The sequence below is a fragment of the Papio anubis genome, chromosome 7, assembly GCF_008728515.1.
Source record: "Papio anubis isolate 15944 chromosome 7, Panubis1.0, whole genome shotgun sequence".
NCBI classification, from domain to species: Eukaryota; Metazoa; Chordata; class Mammalia; order Primates; family Cercopithecidae; genus Papio; species Papio anubis.
In genome coordinates this window covers 10,836,419-10,861,317 of record NC_044982.1, presented here as the reverse complement: position 1 = coordinate 10,861,317, position 24,899 = coordinate 10,836,419, and the positions used below count along the sequence as shown (strand labels likewise).

The window sequence follows — 24,899 nt, the reverse complement described above, 5'->3', positions numbered from 1 at the left end:
TGTCAGTGCAGGAGATGCAGAATGCAGGTGCAAGGGACGAAGGGCCCATGTGTGGGAGAGATGACATGACAGAGGAGCAGAGTCCTTGAGCAGGGAGGGATGGGGCAGGGGGCCAAGGCACTGAGCGGGGCCGCTATTGTGACCAGGAAGAAGCAGACGATACAGTGCAGGTCAGGGTGACCATGCAGTGGTGGCAAGGAGAGGGGATTCCCTCCCTCATGCCATTCACAAGAAAAAAATCACCCATGGGCTAGAATCCCAACCCTACAAAATGAATCTGTAAAAGCATTCATAGAAAGTTTGGGGAAATATGTTCATGAATGTGGGGTACAAAAAAACCCAAGACAGACACAGGTGTAAGCAAAAGACAGTGTAAAACAAACTTTTTCAAGTGAAGCATTTCTGTATGACAAAATACTAGGAAGCGTCAATCACAATTTAGCATGGTACATAAGGCACGCCAATGTTTGCCTGGAGCGGACTTGCTCAAGGCCAGTGGTGTTGCGGCGAGGGGCTGTCTTGGGCATTGTAGAATGTTTAGCAGCATCCTTGGCTGCCACCCACTGGATGCCAGAAGCATCCCCTGACCCCAACTTGTGAGAACCAAAAATGTCAGATGGCTCCTGAGGGGGCAAAATTGCCCTGGCTGAGAATCACTACCCTAGATAAACACTTGCACAAACACTTGCATGTGTGGTGTACACAAGAGGCATGAAGAGGGAGCCTTGGGGTAAGAGTTGAGATTCCACAGTGTTGGCATGGTTAAAGGGAGGCCCTGTGAACAGGGGCTGGGGTGAGCACTGCAGGCTGGCATTGTACCTTCTGCTGAGAAGCTTATGTTGATCTGGCAGCCTGGTCTTTCAGGAACCCTCTTCCCCTAGCCTGCCTTCCCTCCCACTGGCCTGAGTCGGGGGTGTGCAGGAGAGGGTGTGTCATGCAGCATGCATCCCAGCCAACAGAGAAGGATTTCATGATGACACCAGTCAAGAGTTAGGAAAGTGTTTTTTTTTTTTTTTTTTTTGAGACAGAGTCTCTCTCTGTCGCCCAGGCTGGAGGGCAGTGGCGCGATATCGGCTCACAGCAAGCTCCGCCTCCTGGGTTCACGCCATTCTCCTGCCTCAGCCTCCTGAGTAGCTGGGACTACAGGTGGCTGCCACCACGCTTGGCTAATTTTTTTGTATTTTTAGTAGAGACAGGGTTTCACCGTGTTAGCTAGGATGGTCTTGATCTCCTGATCTCGTGATCCACCCGCCTCGGCCTCCCAAAGTGCTGGGATTACAGGCGTGAGCCACCGCGCCCGGCCTAGGGAAGGTTTTTATTGTTAAATGGGAAATTGACAGAGCCAGAGAGGGAAGGAGGCATTGTTTTCCTACCCACAGAAACGTGCCCCCCAGAAAGGAGCGGGCTCTGCTGGACACACAGTGGGTGGTGAGTGTCTGCATCCAGGAAAGAGAATTCAGTCCCTTAGCTGCCTTCTTACAGGGCAGGCTGGGCACAAGTGCAATGATGAAGGCTGCACAGACTTCCTGGGTACCAGGTGGGTGGGGCCTGGGAATGCCAGCCATCCAGTGCCTGGACATTTGGGGTCTATGTGTAATTGTAATAGGTTTGTTGTCAAATGTGCACATATCCCAACACTGGGTTGCAGCAGAGAAAGCAGTTTAATGGTAGGGTCACCGAAGGAGGGGATAGGAGGAAACCTCAAATCCATCTCCCAGAGAAGTTTGGATTAGGAATGGGCCGAAGTGTGGAGATTGTTGATTGGTTGAAAAGTGCAGGATGACATCATGGGACAGGGAGATGAAGCCGCTGTATTCTCATGCTGATCTGGTCCTCTGTGTTCAAACTGGTTGTTGGAATTCAGACTCTGAAAAACATCTTAAGTGATTTATTCTAATGTCAGAGATCCTGTCTATAGGAACAAAAGGGATACAAATAAATTATTAAACAGTCAGTCTTACAATCCTAAAGACAGAAATCCTATCTGTAGAAACATCGGGTATGCAAATGGTCACCATCTAGAGTGCTATGTGACTTTCAGCAACAAGAAAGTGGGTCTGAGTGCAGCCTGATCAATGCTTAATTATGGCTATTTCTGTCCAGAACCCAGCATGCAAACTGCAAGGGGGGAAGTTTCAGGCTCCCAGGATGAGGGAAGGAAGCCATCAGTTCCATGGGAAGCAGAGCTTGGGTGCTGCTTCTTCCTTGGGAAATAGGCCCTCATCCCTGCCACTTAGGACACCTCTGCTCCTTGACCTTAGAGCACCATTAGTCCTGTAGCATTGGGAGGGGCCCCCAGCCCCAGGCTGGTCCCCAGGGAAGCACACTTTGGGATCTGCTGCCCCTCCTGGGTGCCGTCCTGCACTTGCTGGTGGTCTGCGTGCTCTCCTGGCCTCACTGCTGAGGTCTGCAGCAGAACAACGCATATTCTGTGCCTGGTGACTCCCAGGGCCTGGGTGACTTGGCTTCACCTGGGATCCTACTGCTTGTTCTGCCCCAGCTGTTTGCTGTGACCCCTTTCCAGCTGCCATCTGGCTGGTCCACACCCAAGCCTCTGCTGAGGTCAGCCCTGGCACTTGGCATCAGTGCTGGATGGGGCATGGCGGTGCCCCACAGAAGATGCACTCCAGAGAACCTCTCACCCCACCTCACCATAGTGATATGGGAGTTAAAAAGGAATTATTTAGGCAGATAGCAAGGGCATGGGAGTCCTCAGTAAGGCTTTTCTTTTCTTTTTTTTTTTTTTTGAGACAGGATTTCGCTCTTGTTGCCCAGGCTGGAGTGCAGTGGCGCAATCTCGGCCCACCACAACCTCCGCCTCCTGGGTTCCAGTGATTCTACCTAAGCTTCCTGAGTAGTTGGGATTTCAGGCATGTGCCACCACGCCCAGCTAATTTTTTGTATTTTTAGTAGAGACGGGGTTTCTCCATGTTGGCCAGGCTGGTCTTGAACTCCCGGCCTCAGGTGATCTCCTGCCAAAGTACTGGGAGTACAGGCGTGAGCCACCGTGCCCAGCCCAGCCTTTTCTTTTTAATGAAAGTAGCCCCAAATCATTTTCTAACTAATGCAGCCTGCAAGCTGGGAGCCTGCACGGGTGAATGCTGGCGGGAACTAAGGACTAGACATGTGCAAGGCGGCAGACTTCTCTGTCAGCCACATGTATTGTAAGGAGCAGACAGGATGGGGCCAATCAACTGGGAAGCCCATTTGCGTAAGATCCGTGCGGGGTGACCAGCCTTCCCCGCCAAAACTAATGTGTGAGTCCTATATGAATCGGATACCGCCTCCTCAACTGGGCCATGAAACTCGGAGCATTCACCACCAACTGTCCTTTTTCCACTTGGAGACCCCTTCCTCTATAGAGGAAGCTGTTTCTCTTTCTCTCCTCTTCTACCTATTAGACCTCTGCTCTTAAACTCCTCATGTGTCTGTGTCGTATAAGGAACCCCAGGGTATATACCCCAGACAAAGTAGCCCCTTCAATAGTGGACTCTTTCACATTGCCTGGGCCCAGAGGCTCTGGCCCAGGCTCCTTTTGCTGTTAAGTTTCTGTAACATTGTGATACATTAAGAAATACAGATTTGGTCTCCATCCCCAGATCCTAGCATAGAGCTCCTGAAACCTCTGGAATTTTCTAAGTGATAGGAGTGAGAGGAGCATCTTTTGTTCTTCATAATAAACCCCTTTCAACCTACCATGTGATTACAGGATTGGAACTTTTAGTCCCACCCTTCTGACCTCCAGGAAATACAAAAATAACAACAGTGTTTCCAAACATTGGGAAGGGGAGAAGAGAGAAGGTAAAGTACGTAGGTTTTCCCATGGAAATAAGTCCAGAAAATACAGATGAAAGATCAAGTCACAGAGCTAGGAACATATTATTTAAAGGAAAAACTAGAAGAAATAAGACTCATAAAAAAACTAACCAAGACTGGCAGCAGGAGATATGGACAGGAGGAGAGAGGAAGCACAAGGATGCTATTTCCTCATCCTTCACAGGGGACAGTTGGGAGAGGTCGTAGAACAATAAACAGAACGGCCATATAAAAGCTCTAAAGGGCCGGGCATGGTGACTCACGCCTGTAATCCCAGCACTTCGGGAGGCCGAGGTCGGTGGATCATTTGAGGTCAGGAGTTCGAGACCAGCCTGGCCCACACGGTGAAACCCCATCTCTACTAAAAATACAAAAATTAGCCGGGTGGTTGTAGCGCACGCCTGTAATCTCAGTTACTCAGGAGGCTGAGGCAGTGGAATTGCTTGAGCCTGGGAGGTGGAAATTGCAGTGAGGGGAGATCATGCCCCTGCACTACAGTCTGGGTGACAGAGTGAGACCCTGTCTCAAAAAAAATAATAAAAGCTCTAAAAGTGCAATGCAGACCTTCTGAATTATATAAGAAAAACAACCTTTCCAGAATATATCTGAACCAATAAGAGAATTCAACAAGTGTTTATACATTTAACACGTAACACCCAACAGTTTTCTACTATATAGACACAAGTCAGTTAGAAAAAAAAATAATGGGTAATCACATGTAAAATACTTATATGAAGCAAATTTTAAAATTCTGAAGGACAGTCAACAAGTCTTGAATAAACCTAAAAATCTTAAAATAGTCATGTAAATTGAACAATTTACCTCTATGCCTCAGTTTCCTCATCTGTAAAACAGGGACAATAAAAATAGCCATCTCATGGGCTGTTGTACAGATTAACATATCGGGTTAAGTAAGCATTTGTAAAGCTCTTAGTGGTACACAGGGCTATGGAAAAGTGTTGCCTAAATCAATCGGAGGCTTCGTTATCGCAAAGATATAATATCTCCCTAAGCCTATTTATAAATGTAATGCAATCACAACAAATAACTTAAAAGAGTTTTGTACCTGGACAATTTGAACCTCAAATTGATACGGGGAATTTAAGATGTAAGAAAAGCTGGGAAAAATCTGAACGAGGAGAGCTGTGAGGGCGCACTAGGGTTAGCAGCCATCAAGAAGCAACCCAGAGCTGCAGCAGCTAACGCTGGTGGTGCTCACGCACGTGCAGGCCTCAGAGCAGTAAAATGGAACAGGCTGAGAGGGAACTGAAAATACTAGTGGAAATTTCACTCATGAATGAAGGCAGGTCCCACTTTGGCATAACGATTATTTTATCTAATGGCCGTTGACAAAGAGCACTCTGCCTTCTCCTTTCTCCTCCTGAAGGCAGAGAGAAACCTCCATGTGGATGGAAGATGTCCTCCCTCTATCAGAAGGAAAGTAACACATCACTGGGGCTGAGAGAATTCCGTATAAACTAACATCATAAATGAACCTTTCTCCTTCAGCCACAAGTAACTCCCCTAGCCCAAGGCCCCTTGCCTGGTCACATTTTCACCATATACTACTCTTTGTCCAAAATTAGTGTTTAACTGTTTCTTTGTGTCTTTGTTTTCCTATGAGGGCTCCTGTGTCACAGAAAACTTATATGAAATCAATACGCTTTTCTCCTATGAATCTGTTTTACGTCAATTTAATTCTCTAGCCCAGCCGAAAATGTTAAGAGGGTACAGGTGAACTTTTGCCTTCCTTACACAATCAGGGTGGCATTTCAAAGCACTGCCAAAGGATACATTAGTCACTAAACAGTGTCATGACACCTGGCTAGCCATTTGCCTAAAAAAGTTGGATCACTGCTTCATTTCTCATATAAAAGTAAATTCCAGATAGATTAATGATTTAAACAAAGGAAAGGACAAAAGGATAGACGAAAACATGAAGGAAATTTGTTATTGTGGAGCAGAGAAGTCCTTATTAAGAAAAACCTGGGCCGGGTGCGGTGGCTCACGCCTGTAATCCCAGCGCTTTGGGAGGCCGAGGCAGGTGGAACACGAGGTCAGGAGAGCGAGACCATCCTGGCCAACATGGTGAAACCGTCTCTACTAAAAATACAAAAAATTAGCCAGGCGTGGTGGCGGGCGCCTGTAGTCCCAGCTACTCGGGAGGCTGAGGCAGGAGAATCGCTTGAACCCGGGAGGCGGAGGTTGTAGTGAGCTGAGATTGCACCACTGCACTCCAGCCTGGAGACAGAGCAAGACTCAGTCTCAAAAAAAAAAAAAAAAAAAAGAAAAAGAAAAAAAAAGAAAAACCTAAACCCAGAATACACAAAAGAAAAGCAATATATAGGATGACAATGTTAAAAAATAAAACATTTCTGCCTAGCAGAAACAACAACAAAATAAAGTACAAAACAACGTAACCATGGCGAAAACACAGATAAGTATGTGGAGAAACACTGACAAAGGACTTCTTTCCTGAATATCCAAAGATTCTTTATGGCTGTTTCCACACTTCATTCATCCCTCACCAGCTTAGATTCCGTGTTCCAAAAACTCCTTCACACACGGAGACTGTCTGCCCCGCTCTTCTGTATCACTTGCCAGGTGAAATGCCACATTTGGTGGAACCCACTTTCCCTTCTTATTTTCTAAACCTGACAGAAAAATATTGATAGACAAAATACTCATAAAGACAGGCTGACAATTTCCACTTTGAATTCCTGCCTGCAAACCTCAAAAGGCCAGATCTGCTCAGCAATTCTGTCAGGTTTCTCTAGTAAGCTGCTTTCCCCTGGATCAGAGATGGCTGTGTCAGTCCATCTCTTCTACTTGGCTGAAAAAGAGACCTCAAATGGGGAATTCCCAGAGGGGCCTTGCCTGAAGGGCCCACACAAAGCTCTTCCTGCCTTCCTGATCACTCTGCTCTTGTTTCTTTCCATCACGGGACTTCCCTCTGTACTAGAATGCATACCCTCTGCACCTAGCTCAGGGCCAAAGATTGAGTTGAATAAACAAAGACCAGAAGGGAGAAACAGGGTAGATTCTGGCAACATCCGGACCACACCACTTACTAACTTGGGGCAAGTAACTTCTAGTCTTGGAGCCTGTTTCTTCACCAAGAACTTGGAGGTAACAAGAGTACTTACTTCTTCGTAAGGCCTAAAGGAGATAATCTGTGTTCATCACACATCACACTAGCTAGTCCACTGGGATCACTTTTTGGACCAACTGCCTTTCTCTCTCTCTTTTTTTTTTTTTAGCTTTCCTTCTTTATTAAATTCCCTTAAGCATTATTCATATTACAATTCAAGTTTAAGACAGGACAAATCTCACAAAGTATTTATGGTGAGTTCTCTTCTTCTTATAAATGAACCCATAAAAAAGTATCCCCTAATTCCTCTCGTTTTTTTTTTTTTTTTTGAGACGGAGTCTCGCTCTGTCACCCAGGCTGGAGTGCAGTGGCCGGATCTCAGCTCACTGCAAGCTCCGCCTCCCGGGTTCACGCCATTCTCCTGCCTCAGCCTCCCGAGTAGCTGGGACTACAGGCGCCCGCCACCTCGCCCGGCTAGTTTTTTGTATTTTTTAGTAGAGACGGGGTTTCACCATGTTAGCCAGGATGGTCTCGATCTCCTGACCTCGTGATCCGCCCGTCTCGGTCTCCCAAAGTGCTGGGATTACAGGTGTGAGCCACCGCGCCCGGCCAATTCCTCTAGTTTTTCCAACCTCCTTGGTTTTCTAAAATTGAAAAAAAGTTATTCTGGTGTACTAAAACCAGAACCAAGTTTCTTCAACATCTTCAGTTAAACTACCTTTAATTCCTCAATCAAGGCATACCACACAATGTTACCTACACTTCACAGTAAAGGACTCTGAGTGGCTGCTGTTTTTTGCTTAGTGTAACATTACACAACAGTATGTACTTGTCACCCCCGGCCTCCTAAAAAAAAAATCCAGAATTTATTATCTTGACCTTAGGTGCCAAATGAGGCTGGCCAGGCTTTCTCCTGGGCTAAGATCGTAGATGGTTAGGAGTAAATAAAACCCCAGCTTCCTGATTCTGTATGACATCACACACTTTCAGCCTAGCATTGCCAACTCCTGGGCACATTACCCTGAGCTTCTTGTAACAAAGGTGGTGATGTTCATTTAAAAAATATCAAGACACAGATTAATAAAATTCAGAATATGGTATGTACAAATCCATCTTTACAAAAGGATTTTCTAGAAATTCAAGGAGAAAAATGCATAATATACATATTTTACTGTTTTCCTTATATATACAAAGACCTTTGTTATAAGTAATTACTAAGCTAATGATACAGTTTTACTTCAAGTTTAGTTTTTCCTATTGTGACATTAGCATCTGACTACATTCATTCTGAGATAGCCTGAAGCAAACGTAGGTGGGGGTGCCTGTCACCCTGTTGAACAGTTGCCAAAGAAAGTAGAGATGTTGAAAAAAGGCAGTTGTAACTTTGAGCAAAAATCGACCTAATTATTTGTGATTATATGCCATATTTTTTAAGGTGAGCATCTCAAGCCAACTGTTTGATTTTTTAATAATACAGCAAATTATGTTATTCTTGCAACATTCTTGATCTCTTTAGTTGCAGACCAGTAGTAATTCCTTCCCTCCTGCTTAAATTATATGAATAAAAATGAAAGGACAGGCTGGGCACGGTGGCTCACGCCTGTAATCCCAGCACTTTGGGAGGCCGAGGCGGGCAGATCACAAGGTCAGGAGATTGAGACCATCCTGGCTAACACCCCGTCCCTACTAAAAATACAAAAAAAATTAGCCAGGCGCGGTGGCGGGCACCTGTAGTCCCAGCTACTTGGGAGACTGAGGCAGGAGAATGGTGTGAACCCGGGAGGCGGAGCTTGCAGTGAGCAGAGATCGTGCCATTGCACTACTCCAGCCAGGGGAAAAAGGTGAACCCCGTTCTAAAAAAAAAAAAAAAAAAAAAAAAAAACCCTTAACAAAATACTAGCAAACCAAACCCAACAGCATATAAAAAAGATTATACACTAGGACCCATTAAAATTCATCTCAGAAATGCAAAATGGTTCAACATACAAAAAGAAATATGAGTGTATCACACCATATCAATACAATAAAGGACAAACACCAACATTTCAATAGATGATCATCTCAACAGATGCAGAAAAAAACATTTGACAAAATCTAACATCCCTGCATGAAAAAAAACACTCAATAAACCGAGAATAGAAGGGAACTTCCTCAATGTGATAAAGGACATTTATGAAGAAGCCATAGCTAATATCAGACTTAATGGTGAAAGATGAAGATTTCTAAGATCAGGACCAAGGCAAGGATGTCCACTCTCACGCTTTCTTTCTTTCTTTTTTTTTTTGTCCCGAGACAGAGTCTTGCTCTGTCGCCCAGGATGGAGTGCAGTGGTAGGATTTCAGCTCACTGCAACCTCCGCCTCGAGTTCAAGCAATTCTCTGGCCTCAGCCTCCCAAGTAGCTGGGACTATAGGCACCCACCACCACACCTGGCTAATTTTTGTGTTTTTAGTAGAGATGGGGGTTTCACCATGTTGGCCAGGCTGGTCTTGAACTCCTGACCTCAGGTGATCCACCCATCTCGGCCTCCCAAAGTGCTGGGATTACAGGTATGAGCCACCGAGCCTCGCCCACTCTCACTATTTCTATTCAACACAGTTCTAGAGGTTCTAGCCAGGGTAATTAGGCAAGAAGACAAAAGAAAAATCATCCAGATTGGAACAGAATAAGTAAAATAAATATCACATCATACTTGTGAGGATGGCCGTTATCAAAAAAACAGAAAACAACAAATGCTGGTGAGGCTGTGGCAAACCCTTGTGCACAGTTGGTAGGAACGTAAAATGTCGTAACTGTTATGGAAAACAGTATGGAGACTCTTCAAAAAATTAAAAACAGAACTACCATATGGCTCAGCAATCCAACTTACGAAACAGAACCTTGAATTGATATGCTCTTTAAAGGGCATAGAGTTTTAGTCATGCAAGAGTAAAACTTCTTTTTAGTTTTTAAAAGTTCTAGAGATCTACTGTACAACAATGTTCATATCATAAACAATACTGTACTGTACACTTAAAAGTCTGTTATGAGGGCAATTTCATGTTAGTTTTTTTGTTTGCGCTTTTTTGTTGTTTGAGAGAGGGTCTTGCTTTGTCACCCAGGCTGGAGTGCAGTGGCAGGAACATGGCTCACTGTAGCCTTGACTTCCTGGGCTCAAGCGATCCTCCTGCCTCAGCCCCACAAGTAGCTGGCACTAAAGGTACATACCACCATGCCAGGTTAATTAGATTTTTTTTATCATAATAAAAAAAGTAAAGTTAGGAATCAATTTAACAAAAGAAATGCAAAACCTATACTCTGAAAACTGCAACATGTTATTGAAAGAAATTAAATAAAATATAGATAAATATGTATGCAGTAAAATATGTAGAGGGAGGCTGGGCACGGTGGCTCACGCCTGTAATCCCAGCACTTTGTGACGCTAAGGTGGGTGGATGACCTGAGGTCAGGAGTTGGAGACCAGCCTAACCAACATGGTGAAACCCCGTCTCTACTAAAAATACAAAAAAATTAGCCGGGCGTGGTGGTGGGTGCCTGTAGTCCCAGGTACTTGGGAGGCTGAGGTGGGAGAATGGCTTGAACCTGGGAGGTGGAGGTTGCAGTGAGCCAAGATCGTGCCACTGCACTCCAGCCTGGGCAACAACAGTGAAACTCCGTGTCTCTCTCTCTCTCTATATATATAAATATATATATGTGGAAAATTATGAGGTATTTAGAATGCATTGGCAAAACAACTTTGTGTTTCCAGCCAAAACCCTAGAGTCAGTCTGGTGGAAAACTGAGATTCTGCATTGCATTTAGTTAATTTATTGGGGTCATTTATTCTTACAAAACAGCATTTCTTTTAGTAAGAAGTATTTGCTATGTTTTTAATTTCCACAGCAAATCAAATCTGCACAGCGCTTGCCATCCCCTCTTCCTAAGAATCTAGCTCCCTCTTTTTCAAGGCCCAATCTTAAATACCACATCCACAGACAGGAATTTCCTCACCAGCCAATCGAACTCCCTATACTTTGTTCCCCTGTTCTATTTTCTTCTGGGATTTCGCACCTTCTTTTTATCTTTTTCCAGAACTAAGGCTGCATGAGAGTAGGGCCTTCGCCTTGTCCTTGCTATGTCCCAATTCCTGGCAGTGTTCATGGTGATGGTCAAATATTTGGTCAACAAAAGAATCTGGCACAAAAGCTTTCCTCTTCCTGGGTCCCCGCATTCCTATTCCTAAAATGAGGCGGCTGCCTGATTGCCCAGGACCCCCCTGCTCCGCCTCTCCATGTTTTGGCCCTGCTGAGAGGCATCTGTACAGTAATTGCTCCCACAGACCAAGCTCCATTGCTGCCATGGGCTGTGCAGGGTGACTGGGTTACAAGAGACACAAACCCTGGCACATTGGGCATCAAGTGTTTCTTCTCTGTCTAGTGCTGGTTAAGAAACCTGGGTTCAGAGACTGTAAAGTGGGAGAAGTAGTGTTTTTCTTATACAATTCTGTTAAAACACTGCAGTTATATATCCCGCTGAATCCTCAGAAGAACCCTCTAAGTTCATCTGTGACAAGAAAGCTGTGGACTAGAGACACATGAAAGTGGGAGGGCCAGGATTCAACACAGGATGGATTCCCTTCTCTGGAAGGCATCCCCTGGTAATATTTGAGGTCCAGCTACTGTCTATGGAGATACAGGAGGGGCAGGGGGGCCTTGAGAAGGGAGCAAGGGGACAGGGCAAGGGGTGGGATCTGCTGTGACTGCAGGTCATGGGAGGTGGGGAAGGGAGTCTGCTTGGGGCCTGAGTGGCCAGGGACACTTTCAGGCAGGAGGGGCTTCTGCTGGTATTGTGAACAGAGAGGACAGAAGTATCTGTGCAAGGACAGAGCCTGGTGAATGCCTGGGCGAGGAGAAGGCAGCGCTGGTTGGAGCCGAGGGCACATGGGAATGAGGAGGGTGAGGGGGGCAGGACCAGATGGAGGCACAGGGGCTCTTGAATACCAGGCATTGCCGACGTTTTTGAGATTGCTTACTCCAATGGTTCTCAACGTATGCCTCCAAGAACACTGGGGTTTTAAGCATTGGATTACATGGGAAAAAAAATTGTAGTCCCTTATCTCCAAAGTAAAATAAATAAATCCATGAATTTTTTTACTTGGTGGCTGCCTATTCTCACTTCTCTTCACCAGAATCTAAGTCAAGGATAGAAGCTGATTCAGCATGAAGTTAGATAAACTATCTTGCATTTAATCAATCATTACAAAAAGTATTCATGACACACACAACCTCATATAACACCCAGGTGTGTGACCATCTATAAAAGGGGGGAAACCCAACCTCTATCCCTTTTCCACATGGGCAAGCCAAGGGTTCTGAGGGTTCGTCCACAGGGCTCGCCGGCCTGGCCTCCTGCTGCGTCCCGGGCTGTGGACCACTGACGCAAAGGCTTCTGAGTCCTGAGCGCAGACAAGGGCTCCTTTCAGGCCTTTTCTTGAGCTGCACCTGAACCTGTGTTCAGGCAGGGTTTGCAGGCACAGCACCATGTGAGACCACTGGTCCGGGGTCTCAGAGGCCCTGCTCAGGTGAATCGGCTGTGTTCTCACGAGTTCACGGAGCTGAGTGGGTGTGCAACATGAAACAGGAGTGCTGTGAGGGACAGCAGGGGCAGAAAGAGGCTGAAAAGCATCAGCCAGCTGAGAAAAGCTGAGGCACAGGTAAAGGTGGGCACCTGGAAGAAGCTCTGCCAAATGGAGTCCTCCCTGGCAGGAGTGGTAGTGCTGAGGGGAGCAGAGTGGGCTACGGGCAGGTCCAGCAGGCCCTGGGGAGAGCTCATCCTCTGTGTGTCCGTTCCCTCCCAGACCCCAGCGTGGTGGAGGAGAAGACACAGGCGTAGTAAACGAAGGTGAACAGAAACATAACATCCCCACCGTAGGCTGGCCAGACTCAGGCCCTGGGGCGAAAGGAGACAGGTGCTGCGAGACCTGGGAAAGGACAAGAGAAGACAGAGTCAAGGGTGAAGGAAAGGACCGGGCAGTGGCGAGCAAGTCTAAGTGGGAAGCCTCGTGGTCAGGGATGGCCCCCAGAGGCCTTCTGAGCCAAGGCCAATTCTGAACAGGGCAGAAGGCTTATGGTCAGAATACACCTGGCTCTGCAATCTGAAGATGTCACTCACTGTACGTCCTCAAAACTCATTTTGGAGTTTTGTAATCTTATGTAAACTCAGTAACATATCTAATATCTGGCTCAGTTATATTATCAAGCACCAGTGCTTATTTAATAAAGCAATGGTAAGACTGGGCATGGTGGCTCAAGCCTGTAATCCCAGCACTTTGGGAGGCTGAGGCGGGCAGATCACGAGGTCAGAAAATCGAGACCATCCTGGCTAACACGGTAAAACACTGCCTCTACTAAAAAAAAAAAAAATTACAAAAAGTTAGCTGGGCGTGGTGGTGGGCACCTGTAGTCCCAGCCACTTGGAAGGCTGAGGCGGGAGAATGGTGTGAACCCAGGAGGCAGAGCTTGAACCTCTGCACTCTAGCCTGGGCGACAGAGCGAGACTCTGTCTCAAAAAAAAAAAAAAAAAAAAAGGCAATGGGAACTGAAAGTGCTGGCTGACACTTGTGAAGTTGTGAAGTAATGTGTAGATATGAGCAGTTGCGATAAAGGGGGCTGCCTACAAAGCCCTTGGCTCCCAAAGTGGTAAGGGAGAGACATGGGTGCCTCCAGGAAGACTCTCCCATCCCTGGGAGCCCTGAGATGGCAGCAGTCGGGGAGGGGTTAGCACTGCCTTCATGGAGAAGGGGTGGTCTTTCCTTCTGGTACAGCCACTGTGGACTAAGAGGGGTCAAGCCCCAGTCAGTGGAGCTCACCGTGCCACACTCAGTCATCTGGCAGCAGCTCGAGAAGCATGTCCTCCACGCCGTCAATCTGAGAAGCAGAGAGACAGAGAAGGCATTGATCGGCCAGAGCCCTCCACTCCCTCCATTCCTCACTCCTGCGCCTTCCCCTAGCTGGAAACAGCAGGTAGGAACCCAAGTGTGAATTTCAGGGGCTCTCGGAGACTGCTCCTCCTCCCACCAGCCTTCAGCCTGTGGCTGCCCACCAGAGATGTCTTCCTGCGGCCAGCTGGGGGGCTGGGAGGAAGGGGAGGTAGGGTTCTGTTAGATACCTCAGAGGATCTATCTTCTCTCTGGGAAAGTCCTTTAGAAATCCTCAGTTGTCCATTCCCCCCAATTTTTGATGCTTTTGGGACTGGGATGAAGGGAAGATAAACCACTAAGGCCAGACACGGAGGAGGGGAAACCCAAGATCACCCGATGGATCCCTGGGAGAAGCACACTCGCCTTGATGTGGTACACTAAGCGCCAGAAACTGGAGTCTGAGGATCGGTATCGTCCATCAGGGTAGAGCTGCCACAAGATAGGCAGCAAGCTTGGGCCTCTCTGGGTGGGGGTCATGGGATTCCCCAGTTCGATGTCTTCCTGGCGCAAGAGCACCCGTAATCTATCCTCTATCTGAGGAGAAGAAAAGGACAGGGCATTCTTTCAGGTTCCGCTTGCCAGGGCTCCTCCAGGCACGGAAAACCAGAGTCCTTCCTGCCAGCCACCCACCCATCTGGGCAGGGGTCCGAGTATGAAATGACGGTCATTACTGTTCCCTGAAGCTCACTTCCTTAGGCCATGCATGCTCCTCTCAGGGACTCTGGCTGGGCCAGGACCACCAGCACGCACATGTGTCTAGCCACCCAGACAGGGCCATGAAAGGCACACTTTTTTTCTGGCGGGTTGCAGTGGCTCACACTTGTAATTCCTGTGCTTCGGAAGGCCGAGGCAGGAGGATCGCTTGAGGCCAGGAGTTTAAGATCAGCCTGGGTGACAGAGCGAGACCCTGTCTCTACAGAAAAAAAAAAAAAAAAAAAAAGACAAAGAAGAAAGAGAGAAAAAGAATACTGGCCTTTTCAATGATGTGAGGCAAAATCTGTCCCACAGTTTGCTAGTGGGTTTTTGTGTGGCATTTATCATGATTATATGAAAAACTGTCTGGTTTATGATTCTGGTGTCACGTTGAAGAGATTTCTCAACCAGAGATTTAAAAAAAGAAATTCACCGAATCTTCAGATTATTTCTTCAAATTTTGATTTTAAAAAAGTAAATGTTTAACTTGATTATTAAAGTAAAAACGTATTTAAAAAATTGAAGTGCCAATAAAAATGCAAATTTTGGTGGTGGTTAACAGCCTAGAATTCCAACCCCATTACCTAATAGCAGCCCTACCTTGGACAAATGTACATTTTTGTGCCTCAGTTTCTCATCTGTAGAGACACAGTTAACACTCAATAATTTTTGATTGTTTGCTACTGGACATACATGTTCTAATTTGTTTTAATTTTTATGTTTTCTTCAGTCTATGGAAAGAGTTTGAACATTTTTTGACTCTTTTTCATCGAGTAAATCCAAATACTTGTAAAAGAGTTATATATTTGTTTAACAAAAACTTAACATGGACTAAGGACCCATCTTAAGGCATCACACATAAAACAAAGTCAATATTGATTCAATACCGGCGCTTATACTACGACATCACTTGTTAAATTTGTTTTCTAAATAAAGCACAGAGGTCATGGAAAATACTTCACACACCGGGGCAGTGGTTGCTATGCCTGGTTGACGTGTTCTTTTGAGCTGTTGAGAGTTCTTTTTAAAATACAGATTTCTGGGACCCACCTAAGATGATTCCGATAATCGGCCGTATGGATGAGTCACTTAGAGATACCCATTTTTAAGGATTAGGACCCCGAAGCCCAGAAAAGCCCTGCTGTAGTCAACATTATAGTCACACTCCACAGGCACTGGGTCCCCTCCTTTGGCCGACATTCCTTTGCGGTTTTCCCACCCTTTTTCCCTGCCTGGAGAACTCCTATTCATCCTCCAGAGCCCGGCTCAAAGTGGCTTCATCTGTGGGGATCCTCCCTGCCCCACAGTGGGTGCTTCTCAAGGCCTCACCCTTCCTAGGGCATCTCAAACTCCCGGGGGAGCCCCGCCATCCGCTCCAGAGCTGGCTGTACCTCAATGGTTAAGGGCAGCCAGGCGCGCTGCTTCTCGTCCAAATATATGAACTTGTCCCAGGCCCACAGGCGGTCCGGGTGGTCGGTGACTTCCTCCCCACGTAACGGGCACTCGGCCATGGCACCCTCGGGCCGCCTAAGAAGCAAGAGCCAGAGCCTCTGGAGGCTGCTCGCTGGTCCCTGGGATGTGGGGCCGACGCTTTATATCCGGGCAGCATGCGGCCGCCACCAAGCGGCGGGGCGGGAGGACGGCCTTGGGGCGGGACCCTGGGTCGGGAGGACGACCTTGGGGCGGGGCGTAAGGCAGGATGGGGCGGGGTTTGTGGGGGTCCCGGTGGCAAGTGAGGGTCCCACGCAGGCGCTACGTCCCGGCCTGACTGGCTCCCTGGAACGGTGGCAGCGCCTGGGAACGGAGACCCAGCCCTGGCTGACCCGCGGCTTCCTCGAGGCCCCGGCCAGCAGCGAGCGACCCCGACTGCCGCCCTCCGCTGCTGCTGGAGAGTCACCCGGGGTGACCTTGGCCCTTTCTTCTTCTGGGAGACCCCGCCGCTTCCCTCGGCTGCCGGACCGGGACTATGGGCCTCTGCTGGGAACTCACAGTCGACACTAGGATGCCCAGAGCCAGGACCCAGTCCTCATCTTCTGGGATCAGAAGAGACCCACGCGGGCCTGAGTTAGGCCTGGGCTTTCCCGGGTTCCCTGGATCTCCTCCAGCTTGTGCCTTTGAGTGTCAGGGTCCATTTCTTGGCAAAGGACAACTCCTGACGCTCCGTCTTCCATACACAAAGCATGCGTTTTCCACAGGTCTGATGATGCTGTGGACATCTAATAGCTATTACAAAACAGAGAAACATGGGTTTTTCCCCTTGGGCTTTGAATTTACTAGTGAAAGCATAGCTCAAAATGAATACTTAAAAAGAAACCCCTCCTTCCACCCTAAGATCAATGGATTTGAAAAGTCCTTGGTTTATATTATCAAAACCATCCCTCTGTAAATTACAAGCAATAAGGAAAACAATTTCACTTTATTTTGCAGTAACCCATTCCCACTAAGGCAATTAAGAAAGTCATACACAATGAAAAACATGTGAAACCAGCTCCAACCTGGTTCAAACATCACCATGGAACGGAGTTTGGTGTCTCACCTTCTAGCTCTTTCCCGGTTCTCTGACCAGGCACTAAGAAAATAATTTGTGATCATTTGAAATATCACAAAAGTGGAAATTAAGAGATCTGATGAGGACATCTGATTCACCTGACAGCTGGATATCTGCCTCTTTGCCTATCCAGACAGCCTAATTCCCAAGAAGGAGCTGAGGTGGCCTAAGGTAGTCGAGATATAACGGGATTTACCAGGAATACAACATAGAAGAGAAAAGTCAAGGGCAGTTGGGGGTGGAGGGAGAGCCCTTAAGCTCAGCAAACCTCTTTTCCACTGTAGCCCTTAGTGGTGTTAATATTTAATATGCAAACTTATAGGTTTCACGCTGATTTTCCTGTGAATGGCTCTTGACTCCAGACCCAGATAGCCACAGAGCACGATGAAAAGCTCACTAATAAGCTCTGTTGGGGAGGTCTTAGCCCAGGCCAGAGCTTTGAGGTGAGAAATAACAAGTCCAGTTTAAATAGTGCTGCTGGGACGGACTTTTGTGACCAGGGAAGGGGTACCCAGGAGCCAGTGTGGCCACTGACCCAGCCACATCAATGGCCCTAGGACCGAGAATGCTACAAACAATGGAGCAAGAATCAGATCCGTGTGTCTGGGTAAGCAGAATGTTCTGGGAATATAATTCCTTTTTCCTTCTTTTGTAAGAACAATTTATTTCTTCAGTTTTGCATGAGGGCTTCTTACTATTGAGCAGGAATATATATCATTCTTGTGTGGGATTTGGAAAATTATTTGAGAAAGGGTTCCAATAAATGAAAATGAATTAAGGATGACTGTGGAGTTCATTGGGCAACTTATAGAGCTTTTTTAAGTGAACATTCCACAAGAGGGGAACCAGTAGCTATTGCATAGTCTCAGAGCTGTCTCTGAGCCTCCGTGGCATGTTATCTGCCCCATCTAAGGGCTATAAAGGCCATAAGCCTAGCTTTAGAATTTTATGTTCCTGTCTGAGTCTTTGTTAGTCTGATTTCCCTATGTTTCACACAGAAAGCTACAGGAAGCAATCATTTTGACAGAACCCTTAATGGATGCATTCATGTCCTGATTTAGATCGAGTTTCGCCTTTACTACGATCACCTGTGAACCAGGCAACTCCTTTGCCAACTTGGCCTCAGTGCCGTAGTTTTGTAATGAATGGGCCAAACTACCTGCTCTTTAAGCCTGTTTCTAACTCAATGGGCCCCAATCCTCCCATAACATTGCCTAGTGGGAGGAGGGAATAGTTAAGAAAAGAGATGGACAAAATACACGATGTTAGTTCAGGAAAGCCTACAGTTTCAGGCACAGTGGTTCTGGATCAAAGACCCCAGTGGAATTCATGGAAGCCATTCTTCTTGTTTGAGTTCCAAAGAAGGGGTTGAGGGGTAGTCAAGGCCATCAGGATGACCTTGACTCAAAGTGTGGTCCCTGGACCAGCTGCAATAGCATCATCTGGAGCTCATAAAAATGATAGAATCTGGAGCCTCCCCCAAGACCTACTAAGTCGGAATCTGTATTGGAACAAGACCCCCAGGTGATTCATGGGCATGGTAAATGTTGGGCTACATGGAGGGAGGGTCAACAGGGAGTGATAGGGGGTGTCTAATTCAACACACCAGTGCCCTCTAGATTTCTCCAACTATGACACAGGACTTATACTGATGTTTGTGTATCATTTAGTTCCAGGCTATCTTATTTTCTGTCAAAATCACCTCTAATATATAGAGTGTTTTCCTCTTAAAAGAAAATCCTGTAAGCAAGGTCATCCTAACCAGTCCTGGGGTCTTTGATTGTCAATGATTATAGCAAGCTGTAAAGAACCTATTTAGAGGCTACTCAGATGTTTAGGCCTCTGGGCCCTATGATGACTGACCCTAAACCACTGAGAATCACCTGGGAAGCTTTAATAAAACACCTGTGCCTGGATCCCACTCCAAACCAATTAGATCAGAATCTCTGAGATTGAGGCTTGGGAAAAGTAGGTGATTCTAACACGCAGGCAGGGTTGAGTACAATTTCTCTAAGACCTGAGTGATTGTTTTGATGTGTGCACAGATTTATAAATCTAAGTAACTATGAAAATGTCAAAGTTATTCTTTCTACCATCAATTCTCATTGTGAACTTCACCCCAACTCCATATTTTACTTCTTTCCCTTTGCCCTACTTTGCTGCTTCCAATCCTTTGTGGTCAGGGATCCGTAGCCCTAAGTTTACTGGAATCATAAAGGTCTGAGATCTTGCTAATGTGTAAAACACAGATTCTGTGATATATATGTAGCTTTGAAGGCATCCATGCCTGGAGTGTTTCATTTGTTTGTTTTTTGAGACAGAGTTTCCCTCTTGTTGCCCAGGCTGGAAAGCAGTGCGCTATCTTGGCTCACTGCAACCTCCATCTCCTGGGTTCAAGCGATTCTCCTGCCTCAGCCTCCCGAGTAGCTGGGATTAGAGGCATGCACCACCATGCCTGTCTAATTTTGTACTTTTAGTAGAGATGGGGTTTCTCCATGTTGGTCAGGCTGGTGTCGAACTCCTGACCTCAGGTGATCCTCCCACCTCGGCCTCCCAAAGTTCTGGGATTACAGGCATGAGCCACCGCGCCTGGCCTGTTTTTTGTTTGTTTGTTTTTTTATTCCTATGTCTGGGCCGTAGTTTAAATAATTAAGGCAGCTGATCAAGTGACTTGAGGGTAAAAAGATGTTGTAGCCTTTTACTCATAAGGGATGAAATGGTATCTCTAAATTAATGGAGAATCTGAGACAAGGATATTTCAAGTAGAAATTAGGGACTGATCCTACTCTGCCCACTACATAGCTATCTTCTCTCTCTTTAAACTTAACAATTCTAAGAAACTTAAAGCTTCTCCAACTTTAAGGTGCATATGGAGATTTTATTTAAATACAGATTCTAATTTGGTAGGGTCGAGGCGATTCTCAAGATTCTGAATTTGTAACATATTCATATCCTTGGAGTTGAGGCAGGTGCTAATGGTCTATAAATCACCTCTGGGTAGCAAGGGCCTATACTAACCCCCATACTACCCTTGACACCCGCACAAAACACACATGAAAAACACAACTCGCAACCGCTACTCAAAATGCACTGAATAGTTGATTCTGCCAAGCTAGTGAGTGAGCAAGATGTGATAGAATTGCACTGGACACTTTGAGCTACAACTGTGGCTCCCATTTGCCAGAGGCAAGTTCAAGTTGACCTACATTTGTATTGGAAACATTTCTCCATCCTGGGATGACTCCACACCTTGGGTGTTACTGTCCTACTGATGCTATGATGCCTACAGCTTCGTTTTTGTTTTTCCGTTTTGTTCAAAAATGCTTTAGCTATTCAGATCTTTTGTGGTTCCATATGAATTTCAGGATTATTTTTTCTGTTAATGTGAAAGTGTTGTTGAAATTTTGGTAGGGATTGAGTTGAATATGTAGGTTGCTTTGAGTAGGATGAACATTTTAATAATTTTAATTCCTTCAATCTATGAACATGAGAGATTGTTCCATTTGTTTGTGTCTTCTTCAGTTTCTGTCATGGGTATTTTGTAGTTTCCAGTGTTCAGATCTTTCACCTCACTGGTTACATTTATTCCTAAGTGTTTTTTTTTTTTTTTTTTTTTTTTTTTTTACTTTTTGTAGCTATTGTGAATGGGGTTTTTAAAACTTCTTTTTCACATAGCTCATTGTTAGTGTATAGAAACGTTACTGATTTTTGTATGTTGGTTTTTGTATCCTGCAATTTTACTGAATTCATTTATCAGTTCTAACAGCTTTTGGATGGAATCTTTAGGAGTTTTCTATACATATAAGATCATATTTTCCACAAACAGAGACAATTTAACTTCTTCCTTTTCATTTGGATGCGTTTTATTTCTTTCTTTTACCTGTCGCTCTGATTAGGATTTCCAGTTCTGTGCTGATTAGAAGTAGTGAGAGTGAACATCCTTCTCTTGTTCCTGATCTTAGAGAAAAAGCCTTAAACTTTTCACCATTCAGTATGACATTAGTTGTGGACTTGTCAAATATGACCTTCATTGTATTGAGGTACATTCCTTCTAGGCCTAATTTGTCAAGAGTTTTTACCTTGAAAGGATATTCAATTATGTCAAATGCCTTTTCTGCATCTATTAAGATGATGATATGGTTTTTGTCCTTCATTCTGTTAATGTGATATGTTACTTTTATTGGTTTGTGTACATTGAACCATCCTTGTATCCCTGAGATAAATTATCATTTGATAATGATGAATGATCCTTTTAATGTGCTGTTGAATTCAGTTTGCTAGTATTTTGTTGAGGATTTTTACATCTATATTCATCAAGGATATTGGCCTGTAATATATGTATAATTTTTTTTGAAATTTAAAGAAAAAATTTATTGAAGATCTGAAAAACAATTCCTAAAAGATTGACTTTTCCAGAAAACTAACTACACAAGGCATTGCATCTATCATGTTAAAACGTGCATTAGACACAAATACAAAAACCATGAAACAAGCCACCATTCTTCAACAATTTGAGCAAAGATAAAATGCCTAAGTAACAACATGGATGACTTGCAAAGGATGGGCTCTTTACTTTAAGCACTATTAAAAAAAAAAAAAAAAAAAAGGAGCACAAATGGATGAGTGCGTTCAGTTATATACACTGAATTGAACCTTTGGCACTAGGAATCAGAGCATTTTGTCATATAGCATTAACACGTATTATAAAAGTACGTAGTGTCAAAGGAATAGAACCACCAGCATTCAAAAGCAGCTTTGTCAACTAGGTAATAAAACACTCTACAGCATATCCCTCTGTTGCCCATCATTGAAAACACTGGCAGCAAATTTGAAATGAAAAAAAAAAAAAGAAAAGAAAAAAGGACCTATTGCCCCTTTTATTTTCTGTGTTTAAAAATCAAACAGAAAACAAACATCAATTGTTATACACTAACATCTTCAAAGCCCATCATTTGTACAAGAGATAGACTAAGAACAAAAATGTGTTTACGGAGATCCAAACATGAGTGAGTGAGAGTGCCTCTCACACAGCTTTCCGATGGTACTCAGGAGGAGCCACTTCATAATCGCTGGCACTAAGCAAAGTTGCAGAATTCTTTGCCAGGTACTTTAGGAAATCGTGAAGATAATTGAGTAATAAAGCAAGGCTCTTCTCATCCAGAGGTGTATAGGCCAACATTGCTCTAATTCGTACAAATAATCTGAGGAGATGTAGTGCTTCATACACCTGGGACATGGGTGCATCGGGATGATCTGCAAGAATTTCGGCATACTGTGGTGTCTCAAATTTGTAGAGTAGCTGGGTGCCCAACATTACGTTGAAGTATTCTTTTATCCCTGCCACAACTTCATTAACTGCATACTCCTTATTATCTGTGTTTCCACGAGATTTCTTGTAATTTGCATAATCCTCAAGAATGGAATCCACATTCTTCTTGGCAGGAAGATAAAAGAGGTGTTTTTGCCTGGTAATTGAGTCCCAGTCATCAACAAGCCATAGTTTTAGCTCTTCAGGAATCTTTACTTTAACTTCAACTCTGTTCATGAATATTTCCTCATTTTCAACAGTAGGATCTACCTGGGCCCTTTCCTTCTGAGGAGGCTGAGGGGTCTCACTGGTACTGCCACCATCTCCATTTCCAGGTGTTTTCTGTTTGTTCTTTTTTGTTTTCACTTCAACATTTTTCTGTTGCAGACCAGATGTCTTCTTTCCTGGGGCAGCCCCTCTCATATTCCCCTCTGCATACTGCTCCTGACTGGCTTTTTGAAGTTCTCACTGTTTCTGCAAATTGGTGTCCACGTATTTGAGTACTCTGCTCTCTGGAACCCACTTATCCCAATTTTTATTCCAACCACTGTAATGTAAAAAGTATTTCACTTGCCTGTCCTTTATGGCAACCTTTACACACTTTGCTTCATAAAGAAGAGGCCCATGAAAGCACAGCACTCGCTCACCCTCCTGGAATTTCTGTAATATATTTTTTTCTTGCAGTGTCCTTGTCTGACTTTAGTATCAGGGTAATGCTGGCCTTATTCAATAAATTTGGAAGTATTCCTTCCTCTGCAAGTTTTTGGAGCACTTGGGAAGGGTTGGTATTAGTTCTTTAAATGTTTGGTAGAATTCAGCAGTGAAGCGTCGGGTTGTGAGGCTTTTCTTTGATGGGAGACTTTTTATTACTTATTCAATATTCTCACTTGTTATTGCTCTGTTCAGATTTTCTATTTCTTCATGATTTGATCTTCGTAGGTTATATATATCTAGGAGTTCATCCATTTCTTCTAGTTTATACAATTAGTTGGCACATCATTGTTCATAGCAGGCTCTTATGAACCTTTATATTCTGTGGTATCAGTTGTAATGTTTCATCTTTCATTTCTGATTTTGTTTATTTGGGTCTTCTCTTTTTTTAGTCTAACTAAAGCTCTGTTGATTTTGCTCTTTTCAAAACATCAACTCCTAGTTTCTTTTATCTTTTCTACTGTTTTTCTAGTACATTTCATTTATTTCTGCTCTGATCTTTATTATTTCCTTTCTTGTGCTAATTTGAACCTTAATTTGTTCTCTTTTTCTAGTTTGTGGAGGTATGATGTTAGGTTGTCTATTTAAGATCCTTCTTTTTTGATGTAGGCATTTATTGCTATAAACTTCCATCTTAGAACTGCTTTTGCTACATCTCATATGTTTTGGCATGTTGTGTTTCCACTTTCATTTGTTTCAAAATATTTTAAAATTTTCCTTGTAATTTCTTCTTCAATCACTAGTTGTTTAGGAGCATGTTGTTTAATTTCCACATACTTGCAAATTTTCAAAATTCCTCCTATTGATTTCTAATTTCATGCCATTGTGATTGGAAAAGATACCTGATGTGATTTCAGTTTTCACAAATTTGTTAACACTTGTTTTGTGGCCTAACATATAATCTATCTTGTAGAAGGTTCTCTGTGCTCCTGAGAATATATTCTGCTTATGTTGTGTAGAATGTTCCGTATATGTCTATTAGGTCCATTTTGTCTAAAGTGTAGCTCAAGTTCAATATTTCTGTATTGACTTTCTGTCTGGATGATCTGTCCATTGTTGAAAGTGGAGGTATTAAGTTCCCTTACTGTTATTGTATTGCAGTCTATCTCTCTCTTCAGATCTATTAATATTTGCATTATATATTTAGATGCTCTGAGGTTGAGGGTATATATATTTGTAATTATTTTATCTTCTTGATGAATTGGCTCCTTCATCATTATATAATGACCTTTGTCTCTTTTTATAGTTTTTAACTTAGTCTCTTTTTTTATGTAGTCAATGTTCTCCTGAATTAAAGTCTATTTTATCTGATGTAAATATAGCTATCTCTGCTCTCTTTCGGTTTCCATTTGTATGAAATATCTTTTTCCATCCCTCCACTTTCAATTTATGTGTGTTCTTAAAGGCAAAGTGAGTCTCTTGTAGGTAGCATGTAGTTGAGTCTGTTTTTTTCCTTTTTTTAAATCAATTCAGCCACTCTTTTTATTAGAGAATTTAATCCATTTACATTCAAGGTAATTATTAATAGGTAAGGACTTACTACTGTAATTTTGCTCATTGTTTACTGGTTATTTTGTAGATCCTTTCTTCCTTTCTTGCTCACTTGCTGTTTTCCTTTGTGATTAGATGGTTTTCTCTAGTGGCATGCTTTGATTCTTTACTTTTTATCTTTTGTGTATCTACTATAGATTTTTGCTTTGTGGTTACCATAGGCTTACATAAAACATCAAATAGTTACAATGGGCTATTTTAAGCTGATAACAACTTAACCTTGA

General features: G+C 44.2%; 1 protein-coding gene and 1 pseudogene across 9 annotated transcripts; both read right to left on the bottom strand.

Moving 5' to 3' along the window:
• Window positions 1-1,646: 1,646 nt before the first annotated feature.
• TCL1A (T cell leukemia/lymphoma 1A) lies at window positions 1,647-16,193 on the bottom strand. 8 transcript variants are annotated; one of them, XR_002523512.2, is made up of 5 exons: window positions 15,949-16,193; window positions 14,228-14,398; window positions 13,754-13,811; window positions 12,812-12,865; window positions 1,647-1,878 (listed from the first exon to the last, which is right to left on the bottom strand). XR_002523512.2 is itself a non-coding variant. In XM_017961509.3 (4 exons), exons 1-3 carry the CDS (start codon window positions 16,066-16,068, stop codon window positions 13,764-13,766), a joined length of 339 nt encoding a protein of 112 aa, XP_017816998.2. In that variant the 5' UTR covers window positions 16,069-16,193; the 3' UTR covers window positions 1,647-1,878; window positions 13,754-13,763. The 8 variants fall into 8 exon arrangements, 5 of the variants coding, with proteins under 5 accessions (XP_017816998.2, XP_021797230.2, XP_009210470.2 ...); XR_002523511.2 differs by lacking the exon at window positions 12,812-12,865 and having other exon boundaries at window positions 14,053-14,398; window positions 15,949-16,155; XM_017961509.3 differs by lacking the exon at window positions 12,812-12,865.
• Window positions 16,194-21,678: 5,485 nt separating this feature from the next.
• LOC101013231 lies at window positions 21,679-22,865 on the bottom strand (annotated as a pseudogene). Its single transcript, XR_650085.4, has one exon. The product of XR_650085.4 is annotated as a mortality factor 4-like protein 1 pseudogene (transcript).
• Between the last annotated feature and the right edge of the window lie 2,034 nt (window positions 22,866-24,899).